This window comes from Oncorhynchus mykiss, chromosome 7, assembly GCF_013265735.2.
Source record: "Oncorhynchus mykiss isolate Arlee chromosome 7, USDA_OmykA_1.1, whole genome shotgun sequence".
NCBI classification, from domain to species: domain Eukaryota; kingdom Metazoa; phylum Chordata; class Actinopteri; order Salmoniformes; family Salmonidae; genus Oncorhynchus; species Oncorhynchus mykiss.
This window is the reverse complement of record NC_048571.1, coordinates 72,189,644-72,213,788: the sequence shown is the minus strand read 5'-3', so window position 1 is coordinate 72,213,788 and position 24,145 is coordinate 72,189,644. Positions and strand designations below refer to the sequence as shown.

General features: G+C 44.4%; 1 protein-coding gene across 7 annotated transcripts in view; it reads left to right on the top strand.

Annotated features, from left to right (window-relative positions):
- Positions 1–24,145, top strand: part of LOC110528436 (ERC protein 2) — a 99,229-nt gene that overhangs the window by 6,956 nt on the left and 68,128 nt on the right. For all 7 annotated transcript variants that reach the window (XM_036984014.1, XM_036984016.1, XM_036984015.1 and 4 more), the window contains exon 2: positions 1,634–2,470. In XM_036984014.1, coding sequence (XP_036839909.1) covers positions 1,793–2,470 — 678 coding nt within the window. In that variant the 5' untranslated portion in view covers positions 1,634–1,792. The remainder of the gene's footprint in view (positions 1–1,633; positions 2,471–24,145) is intronic.

The window sequence follows — 24,145 nt, the reverse complement described above, 5'->3', positions numbered from 1 at the left end:
ATCAGACCGTATACCATGGGCATGACAAAACATTTAATTTTACTGCTCTCATTATTTTGGTATCCAGTTTATAATAGCAATAAGGTATCTCAGGGTTTGTGATATATGGCCAATATACCACGGCTAAGACCTGTATCCTAGCACTCTGTGATGTGTCTAGCCGAAGAACAACCCTTAGCCGTGGTATATTGGCCATATACCACACCCCCTCAGCCTTATTGCTTAATTAGACCATGCCATTGTTCTATACTTATTTCTGTTTGGCATGAAGGGGGCATTCTAGAGTGTACATTATTTCTCATATAACGCACAGTAGAATTCAATGCCTGCCTGTAGTTTATTCTTACATGGTCTATGTTTGAGTTGCTTTTGACAACAAAAGTCAAATTCATAACATTATTGGCATTGTTGAATTCGATTTTCAAAATGGCAAGCTAGGACTGTTTGTTTGGTTACCACGGCAACTACTGTAGCTATCTAGTCAACTTGCTAGCTACTTTAGTGGATGTTGAACACATTTCTAGAGGCAAATGTGTTAAAGCTGCAACAAACACTCAAACTGGACAGTTTTATCTGAATCTCTTCATTCAAAGATTCAATCATTTACACTCTTACTGACAGTTGTGGCTGCTTTGCGTGATGGGGCTCCCGAGTGGCGCAGCGGTCTATGGCACTGCATGTCAGTGCAAGAGGCGTCACTATAGTACCTGGTTTGAATCCAGTCTGTATCACATCTGGCCGTGATTGGGAGTCCCATAGGGGACAATTGGCCCAGCGTCATCCAGATTTGGAGTGGGCTGTCATTGTAAATAAGAAAATGTTCTTTGCTAGTTAAATAAAGGTTACATTTAACATAAAAATGTTTTGTTGTCTCTACCTTCTTGCCCTTTGTGCTGTTTTGCCCAATAATGTTTGTACCATGTTTTGTGCTGCTACCGTGTTGAGCTACTGCCATGTTGTGTTGCTACCATGCTGTGTTGTCATGTGCTGCTGCCTTGCTATGTCGTTGTCTTAGGTCTCTCTTTATGTAGTGTTGTCTCGCTTGTCGTGATGTGTGTTTTGTCCTATATTTTTATATGAGAGGCCTTTTGCCTTTTGGTAGGCCGTCATTATTTTCCATAGAACGCATAGCCCCTCGTTGAATATCATTTGCCTCGGAGTGTCAGATGGGCATGGCACCTGGTTTTATGCCTTTATGATACTATAGTTGCTATACTATGTACTACTATGCACAGTAGGATAGGTGTTCTCTGCTTTCTGACTGGGTCAGCACTAATAGGACTGGGATGAGTGCCTGGGCCGGGGGAAACCAGGGTGATGCTGTGATTCCCAGTGGGTTCACTTAGAATTGGAATCCCTTCCTGTAAAATAAACCCACAGAGCCACAGGCTGGTGACTCACTCACCCAGCTGTCAATGTGAACAGGAGGAGAGCAGCTCTTTTCAACACCACACCCACCAAACCCTACAGGGGGGTTAGTGTGTGTGTGTGCGTGTGTGTGTGTGTGTGAGAGAGAGAGAGAGAGAGGAATGGTTTTTGTATATGCTTTTGAAGTTATTTTATTTTATCTAACACAAAATATGCAGTATATTTCTTGTCATTATGATGACAAATTCTACTCCCATTTCCACAGATCTGTTGACGTTGAGGCCCTCCACCCACACAGGCATGCAGTGAGCCACCTGTGAGTCTCGCAGAGAGAGAGTACACTGTGATCGTTGCAGCGCGCCCCTGGTAAGGACCCTGTGGCGTGCGTCCGGCCAGCCCAGGCCACACCTCCCTCACCCAGGACATGTACGGCAGTGCCCGAGCAGTAGGCCACATCGAGAGCAGCCCTGCACGGTCCCCACGACTGCCTAGGTCCCCCAGGCTGGGCCACCGGAGGGCCAGTAGTGGGGGTGGGAGCAGTGGAGGGGGCAAGACGCTCTCCATGGAGAACATCCAGTCGCTGAACGCTGCCTACGCCACATCCGGGCCCATGTATCTGAGCGACCATGAGGGAGTGGGCTCCACCGCCACCTACCCCAAGGGCACCATGACGCTGGGGCGTGCCTCCAACCGGGCCATGTACGGGGGGCGTGTCACGGCCATGGGCAGCAGCCCCAACATTGCCACGGTGGGGCTGGGCCACCACACTGACCTCCTGTCCTACAGCGACCTAGGCTCCCTGTCCATGCTGCAGCACCACCACCACCACCAGGGGGTGCCGTCTGCCCTGCTGCGGCAGGCGGTACGGGGTGGTGGGGGGGAGTTGCTGGAGATGCAGGCCACACTCCGGGACATGCAGCGGGAGAATGACCTGCTGAGGAGAGAGCTGGACCTGAAGGACAGCAAGCTGGGCTCGTCCACCAACAGCATCAAGAGCTTCTGGAGCCCCGAGCTGAAGAAGGAGAGGATGATACGTAAGGAGGAGGCGGCGCGCACCTCCGTCCTCAAGGAGCAGATGAGGGTGACTCACGAGGAGAACCAGGTTAGAACACAACATGCCTTCTCCCCTCCTCTCCCTTATGCTACTTGGTAGTATACACTTGGTGTGTACTAGGATTAGTGTGCACTTCTACAACTCAATCTCCCTTTGCATCTCACTCCGACATCTGTCCCTTCTCTCTATGTTTTTTTCTGGATCTCTCTACCTTATTGTCACAGTTTCTCACTGTTCTCGCTCCTGTCTCGTCACTCTAACTATTCTCTTTTTGTCCCAAGATATTCTCTGTCTCTACTCCCTGATGTCCAATAATTATCACACGTCATGTTTATTTAATACATGTGGAAACCTTTTTGGAAAGAGGTGTTGGTGGTCATAAATGTTTAATAACCCACTCATCCCCCCTTTAGAGGAGTCCTCAGAATGAATGGGAGGGACGGAGGTGGGGAGGGAGGTGGATACGCATGCAGTAAGAAGCTTCTAAAATAATCTATCTTACTGTGGTAAAATCATAATTAAGTACAACTTCGCAACTCTACGTTTCAGTGCAGCGCACCACACACTGTACAGTATATCAAATATTGCACTTTGTTAAAGCATCCTGGTTCGTCCTGGTTTGTTTTTCTGGAGGCTTTATCCAAATTGTGCCCAAGTGATTGTTAGGCTGCAGTACGGCCACAGCTGATTTTAGGGATTTGGCCACAACAGTGGTGGCTGGTGGGTGGAGATATAGGAGGACTGGCTCATAATAATGGCTAGAATGTAGTGAATGGAATGGTATCCATGTGAATGGTATCCATGTGAATGGAATGGTTTCCATGCGTTTGTGGTGTTTGATATCTTTCCATTCATTCCATTTCAGTCATTACAATGAGACATTCTTATACAGTCCGCACATCAGCCACCACTGAGCCACAGATGGATGATGTAAGGGCTATGTCCACAGCCAAATGTGATTTGATTGGTCTCTGTACCTTCCCCCTGTGTCTCTGTATGTTGGTTGTGACACTATCGAGTTCCAAACTGCCTCTGGAAGCAATGACAGCACAATAACTGTTCGTCGGGGCCTTCATGAAATGGATTTCCATGGCTGAGTAGCTGCACACAAGCCTAAGATCACCATGCACAATTCCAAGCGTCGGCTGGCAGTTCGCCGCCATTGGATTCTGGAGCAGTGGAAACGCATTCTCTGGAGTGATGAATCACGCTTCACCATCTGGCAGTCCAACAGACAATTCTGTGTTTGGTGGATGCCAGGAGAACACTACCTGCCCCAATGCATAGTGCCAACTGTAAAGCTTGGTGGAGGAGGAATAATGGTCTGTGGCTGTTTTTCATGGTTCAGGCTCCTTAGTCCAGTGAAGGGAAATCTTAATGCTACAGCATACAATTACGTTCTAGACGATTCTGTGCTTCCAACTTTGTGGCAACAGTTTGGGGAAGGCCCTTTCCTGTTTCAGCATGACAATTTTTATTTATTTTATTTTTATTTCACCTTTATTTAACCAGGTAGGCAAGTTGAGAACAAGTTCTCATTTACAATTGCGACCTGGCCAAGATAAAGCAAAGCAGTTCGACACATACAACGACACAGAGTTACACAAGGAGTAAAACAAACATACAGTCAATAATACAGTATAAACAAGTCTATATTTGGCGACGAGATGTGAGCAAATGAGGTGAGATAAGGGAGGTAAAGGCAAAAAGGCCATGGTGGCAAAGTAAATACAATATAGCAAGTAAAACACTGGAATGGTAGATTTGCAATGGGAGAATGTGCAAAGTAGAAATAAAAATAATGGGGTGCAAAGGAGCAAAATAAATAAATAAAATACAGTAGGGAAAGAGGTAGTTGTTTGGGCTAAATTATAGGTGGGCTATGTACAGGTGCAGTAATCTGTGAGCTGCTCTGACAGTTGGTGCTTAAAGCTAGTGAGGGAGATAAGTGTTTCCAGTTTCAGAGATTTTTGTAGTTCGTTCCAGTCATTGGCAGCAGAGAACTGGAAGGAGAGGCGGCCAAAGAAAGAATTGGTTTTGGGGGTGACTAGAGAGATATACCTGCTGGAGCGTGTGCCACAGGTGGGAGATGCAATGGTGACCAGCGAGCTGAGATAAGGGGGGACTTTACCTAGCAGGGTCTTGTAGATGACATGGAGCCAGTGGGTTTGGCGACGAGTATGAAGCGAGGGCCAGCCAACGAGAGCGTACAGGTCGCAATGGTGGGTGGTATATGGGGCTTTGGTGACAAAACGGATTGCACTGTGATAGACTGCATCCAATTTGTTGAGTAGGGTATTGGAGGCTATTTTGTAAATGACATCGCCAAAGTCGAGGATTGGTAGGATGGTCAGTTTTACAAGGGTATGTTTGGCAGCATGAGTGAAGGATGCTTTGTTGCGAAATAGGAAGCCAATTCTAGATTTAACTTTGGATTGGAGATGTTTGATATGGGTCTGGAAGGAGAGTTTACAGTCTAACCAGACACCTAAGTATTTGTAGTTGTCCACGTATTCTAAGTCAGAGCCGTCCAGAGTAGTAATGTTGGACAGGCGGGTAGGTACAGGTAGCGATCGGTTGAAGAGCATGCATTTAGTTTTACTTGTATTTAAGAGCAATTGGAGGCCACGGAAGGAGAGTTGTATGGCATTGAAGCTTGCCTGGAGGGTTGTTAACACAGTGTCCAAAGAAGGGCCAGAAGTATACAGAATGGTGTCGTCTGCGTAGAGGTGGATCAGAGACTCACCAGCAGCAAGAGCGACCTCATTGATGTATACAGAGAAGAGAGTCGGTCCAAGAATTGAACCCTGTGGCACCCCCATAGACTGCCAGAGGTCCGGACAGCAGACCCTCCGATTTGACACACTGAACTCTATCAGAGAAGTAGTTGGTGAACCAGGCGAGGCAATCATTTGAGAAACCAAGGCTGTCGAGTCTGCCGATGAGGATGTGGTGATTGACAGAGTCGAAAGCCTTGGCCAGATCAATGAATACGGCTGCACAGTAATGTTTCTTATCGATGGCGGTTAAGATATCATTTAGGACCTTGAGCGTGGCTGAGGTGCACCCATGACCAGCTCTGAAACCAGATTGCATAGCAGAGAAGGTATGGTGAGATTCGAAATGGTCGGTAATCTGTTTGTTGACTTGGCTTTCGAAGACCTTAGAAAGGCATGGTAGGATAGATATAGGTCTGTAGCAGTTTGGGTCAAGAGTGTCACCCCCTTTGAAGAGGGGGATGACCGCAGCTGCTTTCCAATCTTTGGGAATCTCAGACGACACGAAAGAGAGGTTGAACAGGCTAGTAATAGGGGTGGCAACAATTTTGGCAGATAATTTTAGAAAGAAAGGGTCCAGATTGTCTAGCCCGGCTGATTTGTAGGGGTCCAGATTTTGCAGCTCATTCAGAACATCAGCTGAGCAGATTTGGGAGAAGGAGAAATGGGGAAGGCTTGGGCGAGTTGTTGTGGGGGGTGCAGTGCTGTTGACCGGGGTAGGAGTAGCCAGGTGGAAAGCATGGCCAGCAGTAGAAAAATGCTTATTGAAATTCTCAATTACGGTGGATTTATCAGTGGTGACAGTGTTTCCTATCTTCAGTGCAGTGGGCAGCTGGGAGGAGGTGTTCTTATTCTCCATGGACTTTACAGTGTCACAGAACTTTTTTGAGTTAGTGTTGCAGGAAGCAAATTTCTGCTTGAAAAAGCTAGCCTTGGCTTTTCTAACTGCCTGTGTATAATGGTTTCTAGCTTCCCTGAACAGCTGCATATCACGGGGGCTGTTCGATGCTAATGCAGAACGCCATAGGATGTTTTTGTGTTGGTTAAGGGCAGTCAGGTCTGGGGAGAACCAAGGGCTATATCTGTTCCTGGTTCTAAATTTCTTGAATGGGGCATGTTTATTTAAGATGGTTAGGAAGGCATTTTTTTAAAATATCCAGGCATCCTCTACTGACGGGATGAGATCAATATCCTTCCAGGATACCCCGGCCAGGTCGATTAGAAAGGCCTGCTCGCTGAAGTGTTTCAGGGAGCGTTTTACAGTGATGAGTGGAGGTCGTTTGACCGCTGACCCATTACGGATGCAGGCAATGAGGCAGTGATCGCTGAGATCTTGGTTGAAAACAACAGAGGTGTATTTAGAGAGCAAGTTGGTTAGGATGATATCTATGAGGGTGCCCGTGTTTAAGGCTTTGGGGAGGTACCTGGTAGGTTCATTGATAATTTGTGTGAGGTTGAGGGCATCAAGTTTAGATTGTAGGATGGCTGGGGTGTTAAGCATGTTCCAGTTTAGGTCGCCTAGCAGCACAAGCTCTGAAGATAGATGGGGGGCAATCAGTTCACATATGGTGTCCAGAGCACATCTGGGGGCAGAGGGTGGTCTATAGCAGGCGGCAACGGTGAGAGACTTGTTTTTAGAGAGGTGGATTTTTAAAAGTAGAAGTTCAAATTGTTTGGGTACAGACCTGGATAGTAGGACAGAACTCTGCAGGCTATCTTTGCAGTAGATTGCAACACCGCCCCCTTTGGCAGTTTTATCTTGTCTGAAAATGTTGTAGTTTGGAATTAAAATGTCTGAATTTTTGGTGGTCTTCCTAAGCCAGGATTCAGACACAGCTAGAACATCCGGGTTGGCAGAGTGTGCTAAAGCAGTGAATAGAACAAACTTAGGGAGGAGGCTTCTAATGTTAACATGCATGAAACCAAGGCTATTACGGTTACAGAAGTCGTCAAAAGAGAGCGCCTGGGGAATAGGAGTGGAGCTAGGCACTGCAGGGCCTGGATTCACCTCTACATCGCCAGAGGAACAGAGTAGGAGTAGAATAAGCGTGCGGCTAAAAGCAATAAGAATTGGTCGTTTAGAACGTCTGGAACAGAGAGTAAAAGGAGGTTTCTGGGGGCGATAAAATAGCATCAAGGTATAATGTACAGACAAAAGTAAGGTAGGATGTGAATACAGTGGAGGTAAACCTAGGTATTGAGTGATGAAGAGAGAGATATTGTCTCTAGAAACATCATTGAAACCAGGAGATGTCATTGCATGTGTGGGTGGTGGAACTAATAGGTTGGATAAGGTATGATGAGCAGGACTAGAGGCTCTACAGTGAAATAAGCCAATAAACACTAACCAGAACAGCAATGGACAAGGCATATTGACATTAAGGAGAGGCATGCTCAGTCGAGTGATCAAAAGGGTCCGGTGAGTGGAGAGGTTGGTTGGGGGTCACGGCGATTTAGACAGCTAAATCGGTAGCAAGCTAGCATAGGAGCAAGCTAGCATAGAATGGAGGTCTGTTATTAGCCAACTCTTGCGTTCCGTCAGTAGATTAGTGGGTTTCCGTGTGGTAGAGGGGATTAATCCAAATCACACAACAATAACAAAAATAAAAACAATAGATATAGTTATAGAGGCCCAAGAAGAAAAATAAATAAATAAATAAAAATAAAATAAAAATTGTCCGATTGTCTATTCAGATAGCAGCCGATAAGATAGCCAACGGCTAGCAGGCCGCAGATGGGTGCCCAGGCAACGTTGCGCCGAAAGAGCCAGCCGGACAATCCCCTCGAGTAGACAACGTCGGCAGTCCAACTGTGAAGGCCCGGTGGGGCTCCGCGTAGGCAGCAAAACGGGTCCGGATAGGTGACTGCAGCCCAGGAGTGATTGATGGAGCTCTTCAGCTGGCTAGCTCCGGAACAATTGATGTTAGCTCCGGAATCGACGAAAGCCGATAGTCACACGGATAGCAGCTAGCTAGCTGTGAGATCCAGGTATGGATGTCCAGAGCCAGCGGCCGAAATCCGGTATGTTCCGTTCCGAGCCGCGGTGCACTGCACTGTACAAAACTGGCGATAGATTCTCGAGCCAAAGGACAGCCGATGACCACAAACCGTGGCTAGCTGAGTACTAACGATTAGCCAGTAAATAAGCTAACTAGCTTCTGAACCAGCTTCAGAGTAGCTTCTGGACCAGCTTCTGGCTAGCTCCCGGCTAGCTTCTGGCTAATTTCTGGCTAGCCTCTCGGAGGATTACAGATCTGAGGTAAATAATACTTTTTTTATATAAATATAAATTGGTGAAGCGGATTGGAGGAGAGTGTTCTGAAGATGAGTTTTTGGAAAATTAAAAATGTATGTGAAAAAAAAGTTGTAAATATATCTATATATTTATATACACGACAGGACGAGGACAAAAATACGTCTGAACTGCTATGCCATCTTGGGAAAAATAAAAAATAAAAAATGCCACCGTGCACAAAGCAAAGCGAGGTCCATACTGAAATGTTTTTTTGAGACCGGTGTGGAAGAACTTGGCTGGCCTGCACAGAGCCCAGACCTCAATTCCATTGAACACCTTTGGGATGAATTGGAACGCCGACTGCGAGCCAGGCCTAATCGCCCAACATCAGCGCCTGACCTCAGTAATGCTCTTGTGGCTCAATGGAAGCAAGTACCCACAGCAATGTTCCAACATCTAGAGGAAAGCCTTTCCAGAAGAGTGGAGGCTGTTATAGCAACAAACGCGTGACCAACTCCATATTAATATTCGACTTTTGGCCATGTAGTGTATATCTAACATCCAGGATGTCTTGTTTTCATACAGTGCATTGCGGGTGTGTATGGTGACTTTGTCATTATCACATGAGAAGTAAAGTATATGAGTATACATAAGGGGATAAGACACGTATGATGTATAGATTTAGCTCATACAAGAGGCAGAGCCTACATACAGTGTATGAATTATAGATTTTGTGACATCTACAGTGACATCTACAATGTGTGTGTGTGTGTAGGTGGAGTAAATCCTCTCAATTTTTGTCTTCTCTGACACAGTGTTGCTCTTATTGCTGTGGATGATATCTCCCTCCCTGGAGACAGAGTTAGTCTACATTAATGAATTGCATTTGGCTAATAAAAAGCAGCTGTGTCTTGCCAATGTAATTGCTCACTTGTATCTTGATTCAGAGGGTTGCGGTTGGGGCATTGTAAGGCAAACACATACTCACACACAGAACCCCCCCCCCCCCCCCCAGTCCGATGGTTCTGGAGGGTGGAAGAATTCCTCGCCCAATAGACTTGTTGAGCTGCTGACTGAAGAGAGTAAATTACATCCAGTCTGCTTTTAGCTCAGTCCGTCTATTCTAGCAGCCCACTATTAGCCAAAGTAAATATTATATATTTATATACTGAAAATACAGTGTGTTCTTTCTTACATCATTGTTGTCAGAGTCAATCTAAAAGATAGCGAAGGAGTCAGGCGCAGGACACATAAGAGTAACAATCACTGATTTACTCAATCCAAAACGTAACAAAATCCCGTTCCAAACAAGACAAAACAGGACTCAAAATACAACACACCGGAATACACGAAAGACAATCACGCACAAAACAAAGGGAAACCAGAGGGTTAAATAAGGAACATAATTATGAGATGGGAACCAGGTGTGTAAACAGACAAAACAAAAGGAAAAATGAAACATGGATCGGTGGCAGCTAGAAAGCCGGTGACGTCGACCTGTAACGGGTTTCCTCATCTTCGTCTGAGGAGGACTAAGGATCGGACCAAAGCGCAGCAAGGTAAGTGTTCATGATGATTTTAATTAAAGAAAGCACTAAGCACTGAATCAAAACAATAAACGATAACGTGAATTTACAAAACCGAAACAGTACCGTGTGGCCCAAACACTCACATGGAAACAAACACCCACAAACCAAAAGTGAAACCCAGGCTACCTAAGTATGATTCTCAATCAGAGACAACTAACGACACCTGCCTCTGATTGAGGACCACACTAGGCCGAACACAAAAACCATCATAGAAAAACAAACAGACTGCCCACCCCAACTCACGCCCTGACCATACTAAAACAAAGAATAAAATAACAGAACTATGGTCAGAACGTGACACGACCGCCGAACGCCGCCCGAACAAGGAGAGGGAACAACTTCGGTGGAAGTCGTGAGTTGTAGCGGAGAAAACTCACTCATATGACTCAACGCACGATTCAAGCACACTCAAACGACTCACAATTAGCCTAGATCTGTTTAATTGAAAAGCTAGTTTTCTACTAATGGTACCTTATCATCAAATCATGCAGCACCCTGTGGGTCTTAGCTGAGCTGAAGGTAATGATTACTGTAGATGCTATGGCCACAGCATTTTGAACATTCACCATTTTGATCATTATTTAGCATCAGCTCAGGGTCATTATTTAGCATCAGCTCAGGGTCATTATTTAACATCAGCTCATGGTCATTATTTAACATCAGCTCAGGGTCATTATTTAGCATCAGCTCAGGGTTATTATTTAGCATCAGCTCATGGTCATTATTTAACACCAGCTCATGGTCATTATTTAGCAACAACGCAGAGTCATTATTTAGCATCAACTCGGGGTCATTATTTAGCATCAACTTCGGGTCATTATTTAGCCTCTACTCTGGGTCATTATTTAGCCTCTACTCTGGGTCATTATTTAGCATCAGCTCAGGGTCATTATTTAACATCAACGTCAAACACTGCCATCCCAACTCATAATGGTGTGTGTGTGTGCCTGTCCCTTTGTCTGTAACAACGTGTGTTTCTGTTAATGCATGTGTGTGTGTGTATGTATGTGTGTAAGCGTGTGTGTGTAACAACGTGTGTGTAAATGTGTTGTTATAGCTGGGCCGGAGCTGCTGGAGCTCTGCTGCTGAGCCAGGCAGTCAGCAACCATCATCACAATCCCCAAAATGGAGGATATATCACTGCTGTGTTTATGCCCAGACACACCACTGGCACACAGTTTCCACAGATGAGATTGTTGGTTCCTGCTAAACTGCAATATTTCTCTGATCTGTAATCTTCTGTTAGTCGTCTCATCTCACGCGTGAAGACACACGCACGCACGCACATATACATTCACACACACAGCCACACGCACACACACACACACACACACGCACACACAGATTTTTAGTGGCAGCGTTAGTCTCACAGCAGGGGAACAGTTCTCTTTCCTGTCGGCAGTTCTGCATTATAATGGCCAGCAGCTAGGCTCCTCGCTCAGCCTCAGTGCTCCTTAGATCCAACAAGCCTGTAACCAGCCTGTAGCCTCCTCCCAGGTTGTGGGAATGTGTGTTTGTGTATGTGTGTGTGTATGGAGCCCACTAATCTACCTGTGTGGTTGTGGGTGCAGGATGGTTACAAATGTGTTGTTGTGCCCACTGTTCATGGGTGTGGTAGGCTTGTATTTATTTTATTTATTTGAATTTTTACCCCGTTTTCTCCCCAATTAGCTACTATCTTGTCTCATTGCTACAACTCCTGTACGGGCTCGGGAGAGACGAAGGTTGAAAGTCATGCGTCCTCCGATACACAACCCAACCAAGCCGCACTGCTTCTTAACACAGCGCGCATCCAACCCGGATGCCAGCCGCACCAATGTGTCGGAGGAAACACCGGGCACCTGGCAACCTTGGTTAGCGCGCACTGCGCCCGGCCCACCACAGGAGTCGCTGGTGCGCGATGAGACAAGGACATCCCTACCGGCCAACCCCTCCCTAACCCGGGCGACACTAGGCCAATTGTGCGTCGCCCAACGGACCTCCCGGTCGCGAACGGTTACGACAGAGCCTGGGCGCGAACCCAGAGTCTCGGATGGCACAGCTGGCGCTGCGGTACAGCGCCCTTAACCACTGCACCACCCGGGAGGCCGGCTTGTGTTTATTTTAAACAAAGATTAACAGAATGTGTGGTAATCAAAGACGATTAGAGTATTGTGCAGTATAATATATAATTTAATAGTCATGGATGTGCAGTAATCATATGAATATGTATTATCCCAGACACCCTAGACCCACTCCAATGTGCATACCGCCCCAACAGATCTACAGATGACGCAATCTCTATTGCACTCCACACTGCCCTCTCCCACCTGGATAAGAGGAGCACCTACGTGAGAATTCTGTTCATTGACTACAGCTCAGAGTTCAACATCATTGTGCCCTCCAAGCTCATCACTAAACTAAGGACCCTGGGATTAAACACTCCTCCTGGATTGACAGACCGATATTCCTGTGACATCTAGTTTTAACCTGAGCTTTTAACATGACCGGTTTAAACCAGGGAGAATGGGAAGAGAGGAGGAGAGGAGAGGTGTAGAAAGGACATGAGAAGAGTGAGTTAGCTATGGGTGATATTTTGACGCTAAGGAAGAGGAAGAGAGAGAGAGAGAGAGAAAAGTGAGGAGATGAGAGGCCTCATTAGAGTGAGTAACATCTTGGCCCCATATCACAGACAGGGTTTAAGTCTAGATCAGAGAAGAGGAAGATGGATGGAGGAGTGGAAGGGATAAGTGGAGAGGAGGGGATGCATGGATAGGAGGGGATGAGTGGAGAGGAGAGGAGGGGATGAGTAGAGAAGAGGGGAGGGGATGAGTGGAGGGGAGGGGATGAGTGAAGGGGAGGGGATGAGTGGAGGTGAGAGGGGAGGAGATGCGGAGAGGGGATGAGTGGAGAGGAAGGAAGGGGATGGGATGAGTGGCGGGAGGAAGGGGATGAGTGGAGAGGAGGGGATGAGTGGAGAGGAAGGACGGGGGGAAAGACAGTTCAAGAAGGATGATTCATGAGAAGGAAGGAAATAATGGAAGAGAGAGAGAGAGGAAATGAGAGATATGAGAGATGAGTAGAGTAGAAATAAGGGTAGATTAGTCAAAGCATACCAAATCAGCTTGTGCTTCCTTGTCCGCCATCTATCCATTATGTACAGCAGAGGCATGAGACAGTTGGACTGAACAGTAAATTCCTAGAGTCAGTGAGCTGGGATTATCGATCCGGATGGAGTAACGCTCTGCAGCGCTTGGCCTTCATAGAGCTCCTTGGTTTAACGAAGTGGAGTGGGGCTGTCAGAGTTTTCCAGATGGAAACTTTCCCCGGTGTCTGGTCCGATGCTCTTGGTTGGCTCCTAGGGAATGATCAGCCAGCCGTAGCCACAGCAAAAGAGTCACAATGCATTTCAGCCAGTTGTGTGAATTTGTATTTGTCGTCTCAGGTCAATATGACTGATTCTAGATTAGTTTTAGTCAGATGCTTTGAGCTGAACTGAAGCAGGGAAATGCCTTGTATTCCTCTGGTGAAGTTCATACTACTGTAGTAGTCAGTGGTATGAGTGAATAGTAATGTTGAAGCAGATGACTGTGTCTTTCACCTGAACCTCAAAGGCCTTCAGTGTGTGCGAGTGTGCGCATTCATACAGCATGACAATGTGTGTGTGTATGTGTGTGCGTGCATGTGTGTGCATTTGTGGTGGCTGAGAGTGTCGTGTGTGTGTGTGTGTGTGTGTGTGTTCGTGTACATTTGTGGATATGTGCATGCGTGTGTGTGTGTGTGTAACGAACATCTGTGGTGGAAGAAGGTGAGGACCAAAGCGCAGCGTGGTAAGTGTTCATGTTTTTTTTTAAAGTAATGAACACCGAACAAAACAATAAACGTGAATTAATCAAACCGAAACAGTCCCGTGTGGCACAAACACTAACACGGAAAATAAACACCCACAACTTAAAAGTGAAACCAGGCTACCAAAGTATGATTCTCAATCAGGGACAACGATTAACAGCTGCCTCTGATTGAGAACCATACCAGGCCGAACACAGAAAATCACAAATTATAGAAAAAAGAACATAGACAACCCACCCAACTCACGCCCTGACCATACTAAAACAAAGACATAATAAAATAACTAAGGTCAGAACGTGACAGTGTGAGCTAGAGGTCTTCATGGGTCTGACAGACCTGAATTCTGATATCTGACCCGAGTCCCAAGCAGGTCCTGGTCCCAAATTCAGATTTTAGTCTCAGATCTGGGTCTGGTCTGATATATTTTTATTTTTAATATGTTTGCAAAAATGTCTAAAAACCTGTTTTCATTTTGTCATTATGGGGTATCATGTGTAGATTGATAAAGAAAAATAACAATTGAATCCATTTCAGAATAAGGCTGTAACGTAACAAAATGTGAAAAAGTCAAGGGGTCTGAATAGTTTCCGAATGCACTGTAATTGTCAAGGGTCTCGGGTATGTGCAATTAAAATTGATTTACCAACTGGACCTGGAATTGGACACGTCCTCTGTAAATGTAATGTGTGTGAGTTGATGTGTGTGAGTCAGAAAGTATTCATACTCCTTGACTTATTCCACATTTTTATTGTTTTACAGGCTGAATTCAAAATGGATTAAATAAATAAAAAATCTCACCCATCTACAAATAAAAACCTATAATGACAAAGTGAAACATGTTTTTAGAAATGTAGCAAATTGATTGAAATGTAAATAAATAAATATAGGATAGAATCATCTTTGGAAACTGTGAGTCTTTATGGGTAAGTCTCTTTGCAGACTTTGCACACCTGGAATATACAACATTTACACATTATTCTTTAAATAAATCTTCAAGCTCTGTCAAGTTGGTTGTTGATCATTGTCTTTCAAGTCCTGCCATAGATTTAAGCCCATTTAGGTCAGAACTCTAACTAGGCCACTCAGGAATATTCAATGTCACCTTAGTTAGCAACTCCAATGTAGATTTGGCCTTGTGTTTTAGGTTATTGTCCTGCTGAAATGTTAATTTGTGTCCAAGTGTCTGTTGGAAAGCAGACTGAACCAGGTGTTCCTCTAGGATTTTGCCTGTGCTTAGCTTTATTACATTTATTTTTATCCTAAAAAACTCCCTAGTCCTTGCTGATGACAAGCATATCCATAACATGATGCAGCCACCACCATTCTTGAACAGTGGTAATCAGTGATGTGTTGTGTTGGATTTGCCCCAAACACAAAACTTTGTATTCAGGACATAAAGTTAAAATGTTTTTTTAAATATTACTTTAGTGCCTTACTGCAAACAGGATTCATGTTTTGGAATATTTTGAATCTGTACAGGGTTCCTTCTTTTCACTCTGTCCATTAGTTTATTATTGTGAAGTGACTACAATTTTGTTTATCTATCCTCAGTTTTCTCCCATCACAGCCATTGCACCCTGTAACTGTTTTAAAGTCACCATCAGCCTCATGGTGAAATCCCTGAGTTTCCTTCCTCTCTGGCAACTGAGTTAGGAAGGAAGCCTGTATCTTTGTAGTGACTGGGTGTATTGATACACCACCCAAAGTGTAATTCATAACTTCACCCTTCTTCGCGAGGCTTTGGAAAACCTCCCTGGTCTTTGTGGTTCAATCTGTGTTTGAAATTCACTACTCGACTGAGGGACCTTCCAGATAATTGTATGTGTGGGGAAGAGAGATGAGGTAGTCATTAAAAAAATCATGTTAAACACTATTACTGTGAGTGAGTCCATGCAACTTATTATGTGACTTGTTAGGCACATTTCTACTCCGGAACTTATTTAGGCTTACAATAACAAAGGGGTTTAGTACTTATTGACTCAAGATATTTCAGCTTTTAATATTTTATCAGTTTGTTTAAAAGAAATATAATTCCAGTTTGACATTTTGTGGAGTTGATTGTAGGCTAGTGACACAACACAACAAACTGTGGTAAAAGTCGTGAATACTTTCTGAAGGCACTGACTATCTGTTTTGCAGTAGTAGCTTATCTGGCAAATGTAAAGAAATGGATGCTGGTGTTGGGAACATGGCATCTTTTTCTCGGTCTCTCTAGGGTTTAGGACACAACTGTGGATCATTTAGCCAATATCACTCGTTTATTGATGGCGCTGGTTTATTTCTCGCTCTCTTTCTACTCTCGGATCTGAACGGGTATCTCGGATCTGAACGGGTCTCTCAGACCTGAATGGGTCTCTCGGATCTCAACGGGTCTCTTGGATCTCAACCAGCATAATTATTTTTGGGTCTGTTTTTCCATATGCCTTTTCGGAACGGGTCTGACTGTCCTCTGGTCCGTTCGGAATGGGTATCCATTTCATTATCTTTTATGCTTATCGGGTCGGGTGGGAAAGCCACAGATCCATCTCTAGTGGAAACCTGGGCCAGTGTGTTCCCCTTGTTTGTTGTTTTGAACCTCCCTGTGTGTGTGAGTAACAGGTTGTGCTACTCTCTATGAAGGTGAGACCTGTCACTGACGCATGCAGCCCCCGTCAGCAAACGGATGACTGGCCTGCCCAGAAATTAAGAATGAATGATGATATGTCATGTAGCATCATGTATCTGCTATATCCAGGACATCTAGGCAACCATCCCCTCAATGTGAGTCCTTACTGTGATGTCTAACAGTCTCCTACATTAGTGTTTCTCAATCCTGGCCCTGGCACTAACCCACCTCATTCAAATCAAAGACTTGGTGAGGAGTTCATTAGTTGAATCAGGTATGTTAGTGCTAGGGCAAGAGGGTCCACAGGACCAGGACTGAGAAATACTGTAGACCTACATTATGGTCTAGTAGTCCATTATGTTCTGACCACTACTTTCCATAGTCACCTAGTGCTTCACAAGGCATGTGGTTTAGAACATGCACCAGACAGAGAGGTAGAGGTAGAGGCACAGGGAGAGGAAGAGGCAGAGGCACATCTATATAAGAGAGAATAAAGTAGACGGCACGGGTCAAAATTGAGATTTATGGCCCTGTGTCCAGATGGCGCGTACATGTCCAAATATGGGCATCCGGCCAGGACATCCTGTTCCTGTTGTCACGTGTTAGATGGTGTGTTAGTTATATCTATATTGCATCTATTCCTTTGAAGTTGTCATGCTGATTGATGTCTAGGGACCTGGTTGAACTGGGGGGTTCTGTGTTTGAACTTTTTGAAAGAGTATGGCCCCACACCCCTGTTTTATTGCCCTTAGGGTTGCTATCTATGAAGCAGGAATGTCTGGGGTATTAGCTGTGGCAGACGCATTATAAATAAAGTCCAGAACAAGGCATGCGACCCCAGAACAGTAAACAAGATTTTTAAAATTAACATGGATTTTGTGATCAGTGGCAAAGCTGTGATGACTGTAACAACGGAAGCAGGACCGCGGTTGAGACATAGAGAAAGGGCCAAGTATAATGCCACAATATACGATGCGCCAAAAAAGCGGTTTCTAAGTGTGTATAGAACCCAGATACCGCCCGCAACTGCGCTGAAAGATAAAGTGCTGATGTCTAATGGACAGCAATGGGGTCATCAGTTTGATTACCTGGCCTGTAGAGTGAACCTCTATACGGTAGCCAAAGGAGAAGAATATACCGACCAGACATTAGGAGTGGACTATGGGGTTGAAGACTGGACGGTTTTTTGCAAGATTTTGTGTCCCGAATTGAGACCTATCACCAAGGGGTATAGCTTGTTCACAGGCTACGAGACCCGTTGGGAAGGTACCCCTGACTCCTCAGGGTGAAAATAAAAGAAAGAATGGACTTCCATGTGGCTGCGTGGAGTTCTATATCAGCAACGAGGAAACCCGCAACCAAAAGATTCGTGATGGAGGCCTGACTGGGGATTTTAGGAGCCCCAAGAAGGTACATTGTCAGAAGAAAACTAAGTACGCGGCTGCGTTAACCACGCCCTGATACCCAGAGGACTGGTTCAACAATAAAAGGAGGGTCCTTAAAACCTACAGTTCTTCACTTACGCATATACCATGGATATTCCTACCACATACCAGGACTCCCAAAAGTCATGGGGGCCCGACCCTAAGGACTCTATGCCTCGCAGCCCAACATTCTACTCCCCCCTGGCAAGACCCACGACACCCCCTACATGTACACAGCCTGAGGACGTGTTTGATGGGGTGTTCAGTACTATTTTTGTGGACACCATCAAGGCCTCTGTAGCCACGCTTTTCGACGTGGTGATTGGAGAGTATATACGAGAAAAATGCATCGGTTGTGAGATCAATCACCCCAGCCAGCTCAGGCATCCTTGCCTATACGACCCCCCAAGATACTACTTCTTCAACCATTTTGAGGCACTGGTGAAAATACTTTGGTCCTGCAGGTTTATACCATCGCTGGTCAGAGCCCTGGAGTCTATGGGTCTTGTGCCTTCTATCCCCAGAGTTTACGGGGTAACCGAGGCTTTCCTACATGAACTGAAGGAGGCGACACACCCTGGTGGACGACAACAAATACAGGGAAGCTGTGGTGGCTGATGTGATGACTTTCTGGCTCAATAAACCCCAAGAGACTGAGTGACAATTTGTTATTTAGATGTAAAGCAATGGGTATGCATACGATGTTAGAGAGAATAAATACATTTTTTCTTTTGAGAGAACTTACAAATGTTATGCATCAAATTATTGAAAATAAAGTGAACTGCTGAAAATGGAACAAATCATGAATCATGTACGACATGCGGGCGAGAGTCTACAATGGACACAATTGGTATCCCGTCTTGGGGATGATTCTGAAGAACTAGAAACAACTTTGTCTAAGATTTTACTTTATTCGTTTGAAACACCGTTTAATTGTAACATGTATCATATTTGTTGTTTATATACTTACATAGCGGATGTGTGTGTTTTAAAAATTCAGCGACACAAGCCTGTTAATCTAAACCAAATATATAGGGTGTTGCATGCTGTGATCGTTGAGAAAACGGGAACATGTATCCTGCAACGAATTCTGAATTGTCTGTATACGTAATACATTATGTTTTCTTGAAAATAAAAATCCAAAAATGAAAATGAAATGTTGTCGTTATTTGAAAGTGGCTCATTAACATTATTGTGCCTCAGAGAGGCAAGAAGGATGGCGGAGCAGATGTTGAAAAACATTTATTATAATCCCTCTATCCCTGGATCTTATGGGGGTAAGGAACGTTTACAGAGAGCTATAGCCGAAGAAACAGGTAGCCGGTTAAGCGATGCTAAAGTGAATGAGTGGTTATCAGAGCAGGATGCACATACTCTACATAAACCCGTAAGAAAACAATTTCCAATAAATATAGTTTTTTCTACCCAACCCTTGTCCCAATTTCAGGCGGATCTATGTAACATGCAGGCCCTTGCAGATAAAAATTATGGAAATCGCTACATGCTAACGGTTATAGATATTTTCTCTAAAATAGCTTTTGTAAGGGTCTTAAAAAATAAAAGCGGGGCAGAGGTGACCCGGGCCTTTGACTCTATCTTGAAGGATGGAGGAGCCTCCAAGAAAGTGCAGACTGATGGCAGATTTTTTTTTTTAATAATACTTTTCAGAAACTCATGAAGAAGCACAATATAGTACATCTTGCTACAGGCTCGGATTTGAAAGCTTCAGTTGTTGAATGCTTTAACAGAACTCTGAAGGAGCGGATGTGGCGCTATTTTACAGCTCACAACACGCATAGATATATCGATATAGTTCAAGATTTAGTAATTGGGTACAACAACAGCTACCACAAGAGTATACGTATGAAACCCTCCGAGGTCTCTTCTGAAAACTCTTTTCAAGTCTTTAAAAATCTGTATGGTTTGTTCCCCCTTCGCCGTAAGAAAATAATATATTTTGAAATCATTGTGGGGGGCTTGGTGCCGTATATCCAAGTTGAGCGGTGTTTTCGACAAAAAATATGAGCAAGGCTACAGCGATGAGTTGTTCACGGTTACCGAATGTCTGCCGCGCATACCCCTGGTCTACAAATTGAAAGATTATGACGGGGAACTTATAGAGGGGATCTTTTTATGAGAAGGAATTACAGAAGGTACAGTTGGGTAAAGACAAAGTCTTTCACGTGGAGGAGATTCTAGATCAAAAGAGAGAAAAGGGTAAAAAAAATGGGTGCTGGTCCGCTGGAAAAACTGGCTCCAAAAGTTCAACAGTTGGGTATTAGAGCACGATGTGGTGGAGGCATCAGAGGTTATCTTAAACCCTCATGCATGATAAATACACCATCATTCGCGTGTACACAGGAGTGCATCATGGAACACAGCGGCTTCTACCTGACTCTCCCCAGTAATGCGTCTGCACATATACAGTGCCTTGCGAAAGTATTCGGCCCCCTTGAACTTTGTGACCTTTTGCCACATTTCAGGCTTCAAACATAAAGATATAAAACTGTATTTTTTTGTGAAGAATCAACAACAAGTGGGACACAATCATGAAGTGGAACGACATTTATTGGATATTTCAAACCTTTTTAACAAATCAAAAACTGAAAAACTGGGCGTGCAAAATTATTCAGCCCCTTTACTTTCAGTGCAGCACACTCTCTCCAGAAGTTCAGTGAGGATCTCTGAATGATCCAATGTTGACCTAAATGACTAATGATGATAAATACAATCCACCTGTGTGTAATCAAGTCTCCGTATAAATGCACCTGCACTGTGATAGTCTCAGAGGTCCGTTAAAAGCGCAGAGAGCATCATGAAGAACAAGGAACACACCAGGCAGGTCCGATATACTGTTGTGAAGAAGTTTAAAGCCAGATTTGGATACAAAAAGATTTCCCAAGCTTTAAACATCCCAAGGAGCACTGTGCAAGCGATAATATTGAAATGGAAGGAGTATCAGACCACTGCAAATCTACCAAGACCTGGCCGTCCCTCTAAACTTTCAGCTCATACAAGGAGAAGACTGATCAGAGATGCAGCCAAGAGGCCCATGATCACTCTGGATGAACTGCAGAGATCTACAGCTGAGGTGGGAGACTCTGTCCATAGGACAACAATCAGTCGTATATTGCACAAATCTGGCCTTTATGGAAGAGTGGCAAGAAGAAAGCCATTTCTTAAAGATATCCATAAAAAGTGTCGTTTAAAGTTTGCCACAAGCCACCTGGGAGACACACCAAACATGTGGAAGAAGGTGCTCTGGTCAGATGAAACCAAAATTGAACTTTTTGGCAACAATGCAAAACGTTATGTTTGGCGTAAAAGCAACACAGCTCATCACCCTGAACACACCATCTCCACTGTCAAACATGGTGGTGGCAGCATCATGGTTTGGGCCTGCTTTTCTTCAGCAGGGACAGGGAAGATGGTTAAAATTGATGGGAAGATGGATGGAGCCAAATACAGGACCATTCTGGAAGAAAGACCTGAGACTGGGACGGAGATTTGTCTTCCAACAAGACAATGATCCAAAACATAAAGCAAAATCTACAATGGAATGGTTCAAAAATAAACATATCCAGGTGTTAGAATGGCCAAGTCAAAGTCCAGACCTGAATCCAATCGAGAATCTGTGGAAAGAACGGAAAACTGCTGTTCACAAATGCTCTCCATCCAACCTCACTGAGTTCGAGCTGTTTTGCAAGGAGGAATGGGAAAAAGTTTCAGTCTCTCGATGTGCAAAACTGATAGAGACATACCCCAAGTGACTTACAGCTGTAATCGCAGCAAAAGGTGGCGCTACAAAGTATTAACTTAAGGGGGCTGAATAATTTTGCACGCCCAATTTTTCAGTTTTTGATTTGTTAAAAAAGTTTTAAATATCCAATAAATGTCGTTCCACTTCATGATTGTGTCCCACTTGTTGTTGATTCTTCACCAAAAAAAATACAGTTTTATATCTTTATGTTTGAAGCCTGAAATGTGGCAAAAGGTCGCAAAGTCCATAAATTAGCCACGTCATTGTATAAACCGCGAGGTTCAAAGTGTGGGAAAAAAGTAGCGGCTTATAGTCCGGAAATTACGGTATACAACCAATTTTCCAAAGCCTATAGAGCTATCAGAGGCCTGGGAAGTAGGTCTCAGCGAGATTACATACCCCCATAGCTGGTATAATATCAAAGATAAGGACTGTGATTTTTATTGCAAAAAGTGATCGGAACCTGCAAAACTTATTAAGGTTAAAAAAGGGTTCTATAGAACCGTCGACAGGATCGTCTCCGAGTTGAATGAACTCCTAACACTGAACAATATGTAAATATTCCTGATATACAACCCTATACATAAATGTGTACAAATCTCAGGAGATGCTGCCGGGGGGGATAAAGACCGGCGGTAATTTAGCCTACATGTTGGGGATGGGTCCCAATAAATGGACGTATGTGAAAGATAAATTATTCCCATTCCCCGCGGATATACATGCAAGATTTTACAACATATTTGTGTATACCGACATCATATCCTATCAAAGGGTCGGAGACAGCTGTGTGCCCCTCCTGAGAACAGTTCATATAGATGGAAAGGATGGGGATATAGTCACTGTCACCTACGACAAGCCACACTACGTACCTGTAAGCAAGAAATATATTGAAAACATTCTTGTTGAGCTTAAAATGGATCAGAACGAAAACATTGAATTTACTTATGGTAAAACGATTGTAAAAATCCACTTTAGACCTACCAAAACCTCTCTACATATATAATATTAGTATTATATATTTTATATACATAATACAAATAAATTCAAAAGGGTTATGGACCACCAACATCTCGACCCTAACCGTTATGTCTCATACTATGTTGATCAAGTGGGTAATGGGTTACCCGGCTATCATGGATCCCCAACCATGTACGGTTCGGGGATAGGAGCTATATTTCGTAACCTCTTTAGGATGGTTTTACCGTTTATGAAGAGAGGCCTCAGCATAGCCAAACCGCATTTAAAATCAGCAGCAAACAATATAGTAAGTGAGGTTGTAGCCAATGCTATGACCAGAAGGGCGTCACCCGATGTCGAGCGTCAAGAAGGCTCGGGGCTGATGATGTTGTCTCGAAGACCAAAAAAGAGACCTCCGGGTATAAGGCGCAGACTTGCACCTAAGAAACGGAGGTTAACAGTTAAAATAAACTTAGTAAGTCAAAGACGGGGTAAAGTGAGGAGGTCTGGACCAAAAACGGTAAAAAGAATACTCTGAAGTATTTTCTAAAAGAACAAGCACCATGGCTCTTTTACACTGCATGTCCTCTGAAGCTATAAAGACAGAGCTCGATCTTTTCACGGCCCCCTTAACCCAACATTCAATAGAGAGGTCCAGTTATGTGGAGATAGCCCCACTCTCTGCCATTACAGACAACGGTCTCATTGAGTTTTTCATACCAGGCCACGGTGACAACTATCTGGACCTCAACAACACCTTGGTGCATTAGCGTCTAAAAGTGACCAAAAGAGATGGTACTAATATTGCAAACGATGCCAACGTGAGTCTCATTAATTACCCAGTGGCCACCATCTTCTCCCAAGTGGATGTGACTTTGGGTGAACGTCTAATCAGTCAAAGCAGTGCCACATACCCATATAGGGCCATCATGGAGTGTTTACTCAACTACTCTGAAGACACTCTCAAGACACAATTCAGCGCCAGGCTGTTTAGCAAGGATGCTGCAGGAGTCTCTATGGAATCGACAGACCCATCCACCGGTGCAAACAAAGGACTGGAGGCACGCCCTCGCTACTGTGCCGAATCTCGAGAGTTTCATCTGCTAGGCTCTATACACTCTGACATTTTCTTTCAAGAACGTTTACTCTTAAATGCGGTTGATTTAAGACTAAAATTAACCAGGGCCAAGGATGAGTTTTGCCTAATGTCTGCCCAGGACAGGGACTTTAGTTTAAAAGTGTTGGGGGCCACGCTTTTTATTAAAAAAGTGTCTGTATCTCCGGCAGTTCGTCTGGGTCACTCACAGGCTTTGATGAAAGGAGATGCCCTTTACCCTCTCCAAAGAATTACCATCAAACCTTTAGCATACCTGTGGGCAGTAGAATCTGCAGTCAAGAAAACCTATTTCTAGGCCCTTTACCACAATACATGGTTATAGGTTTGGTTGATCACGCCTCTAATACGGGCAGCTTAAATAAAAACCCATTTAATTTTCAACACTTCAATGCAGAGTATGTAGCTCTCTGTCAGGACGGATGTCAGGTCCC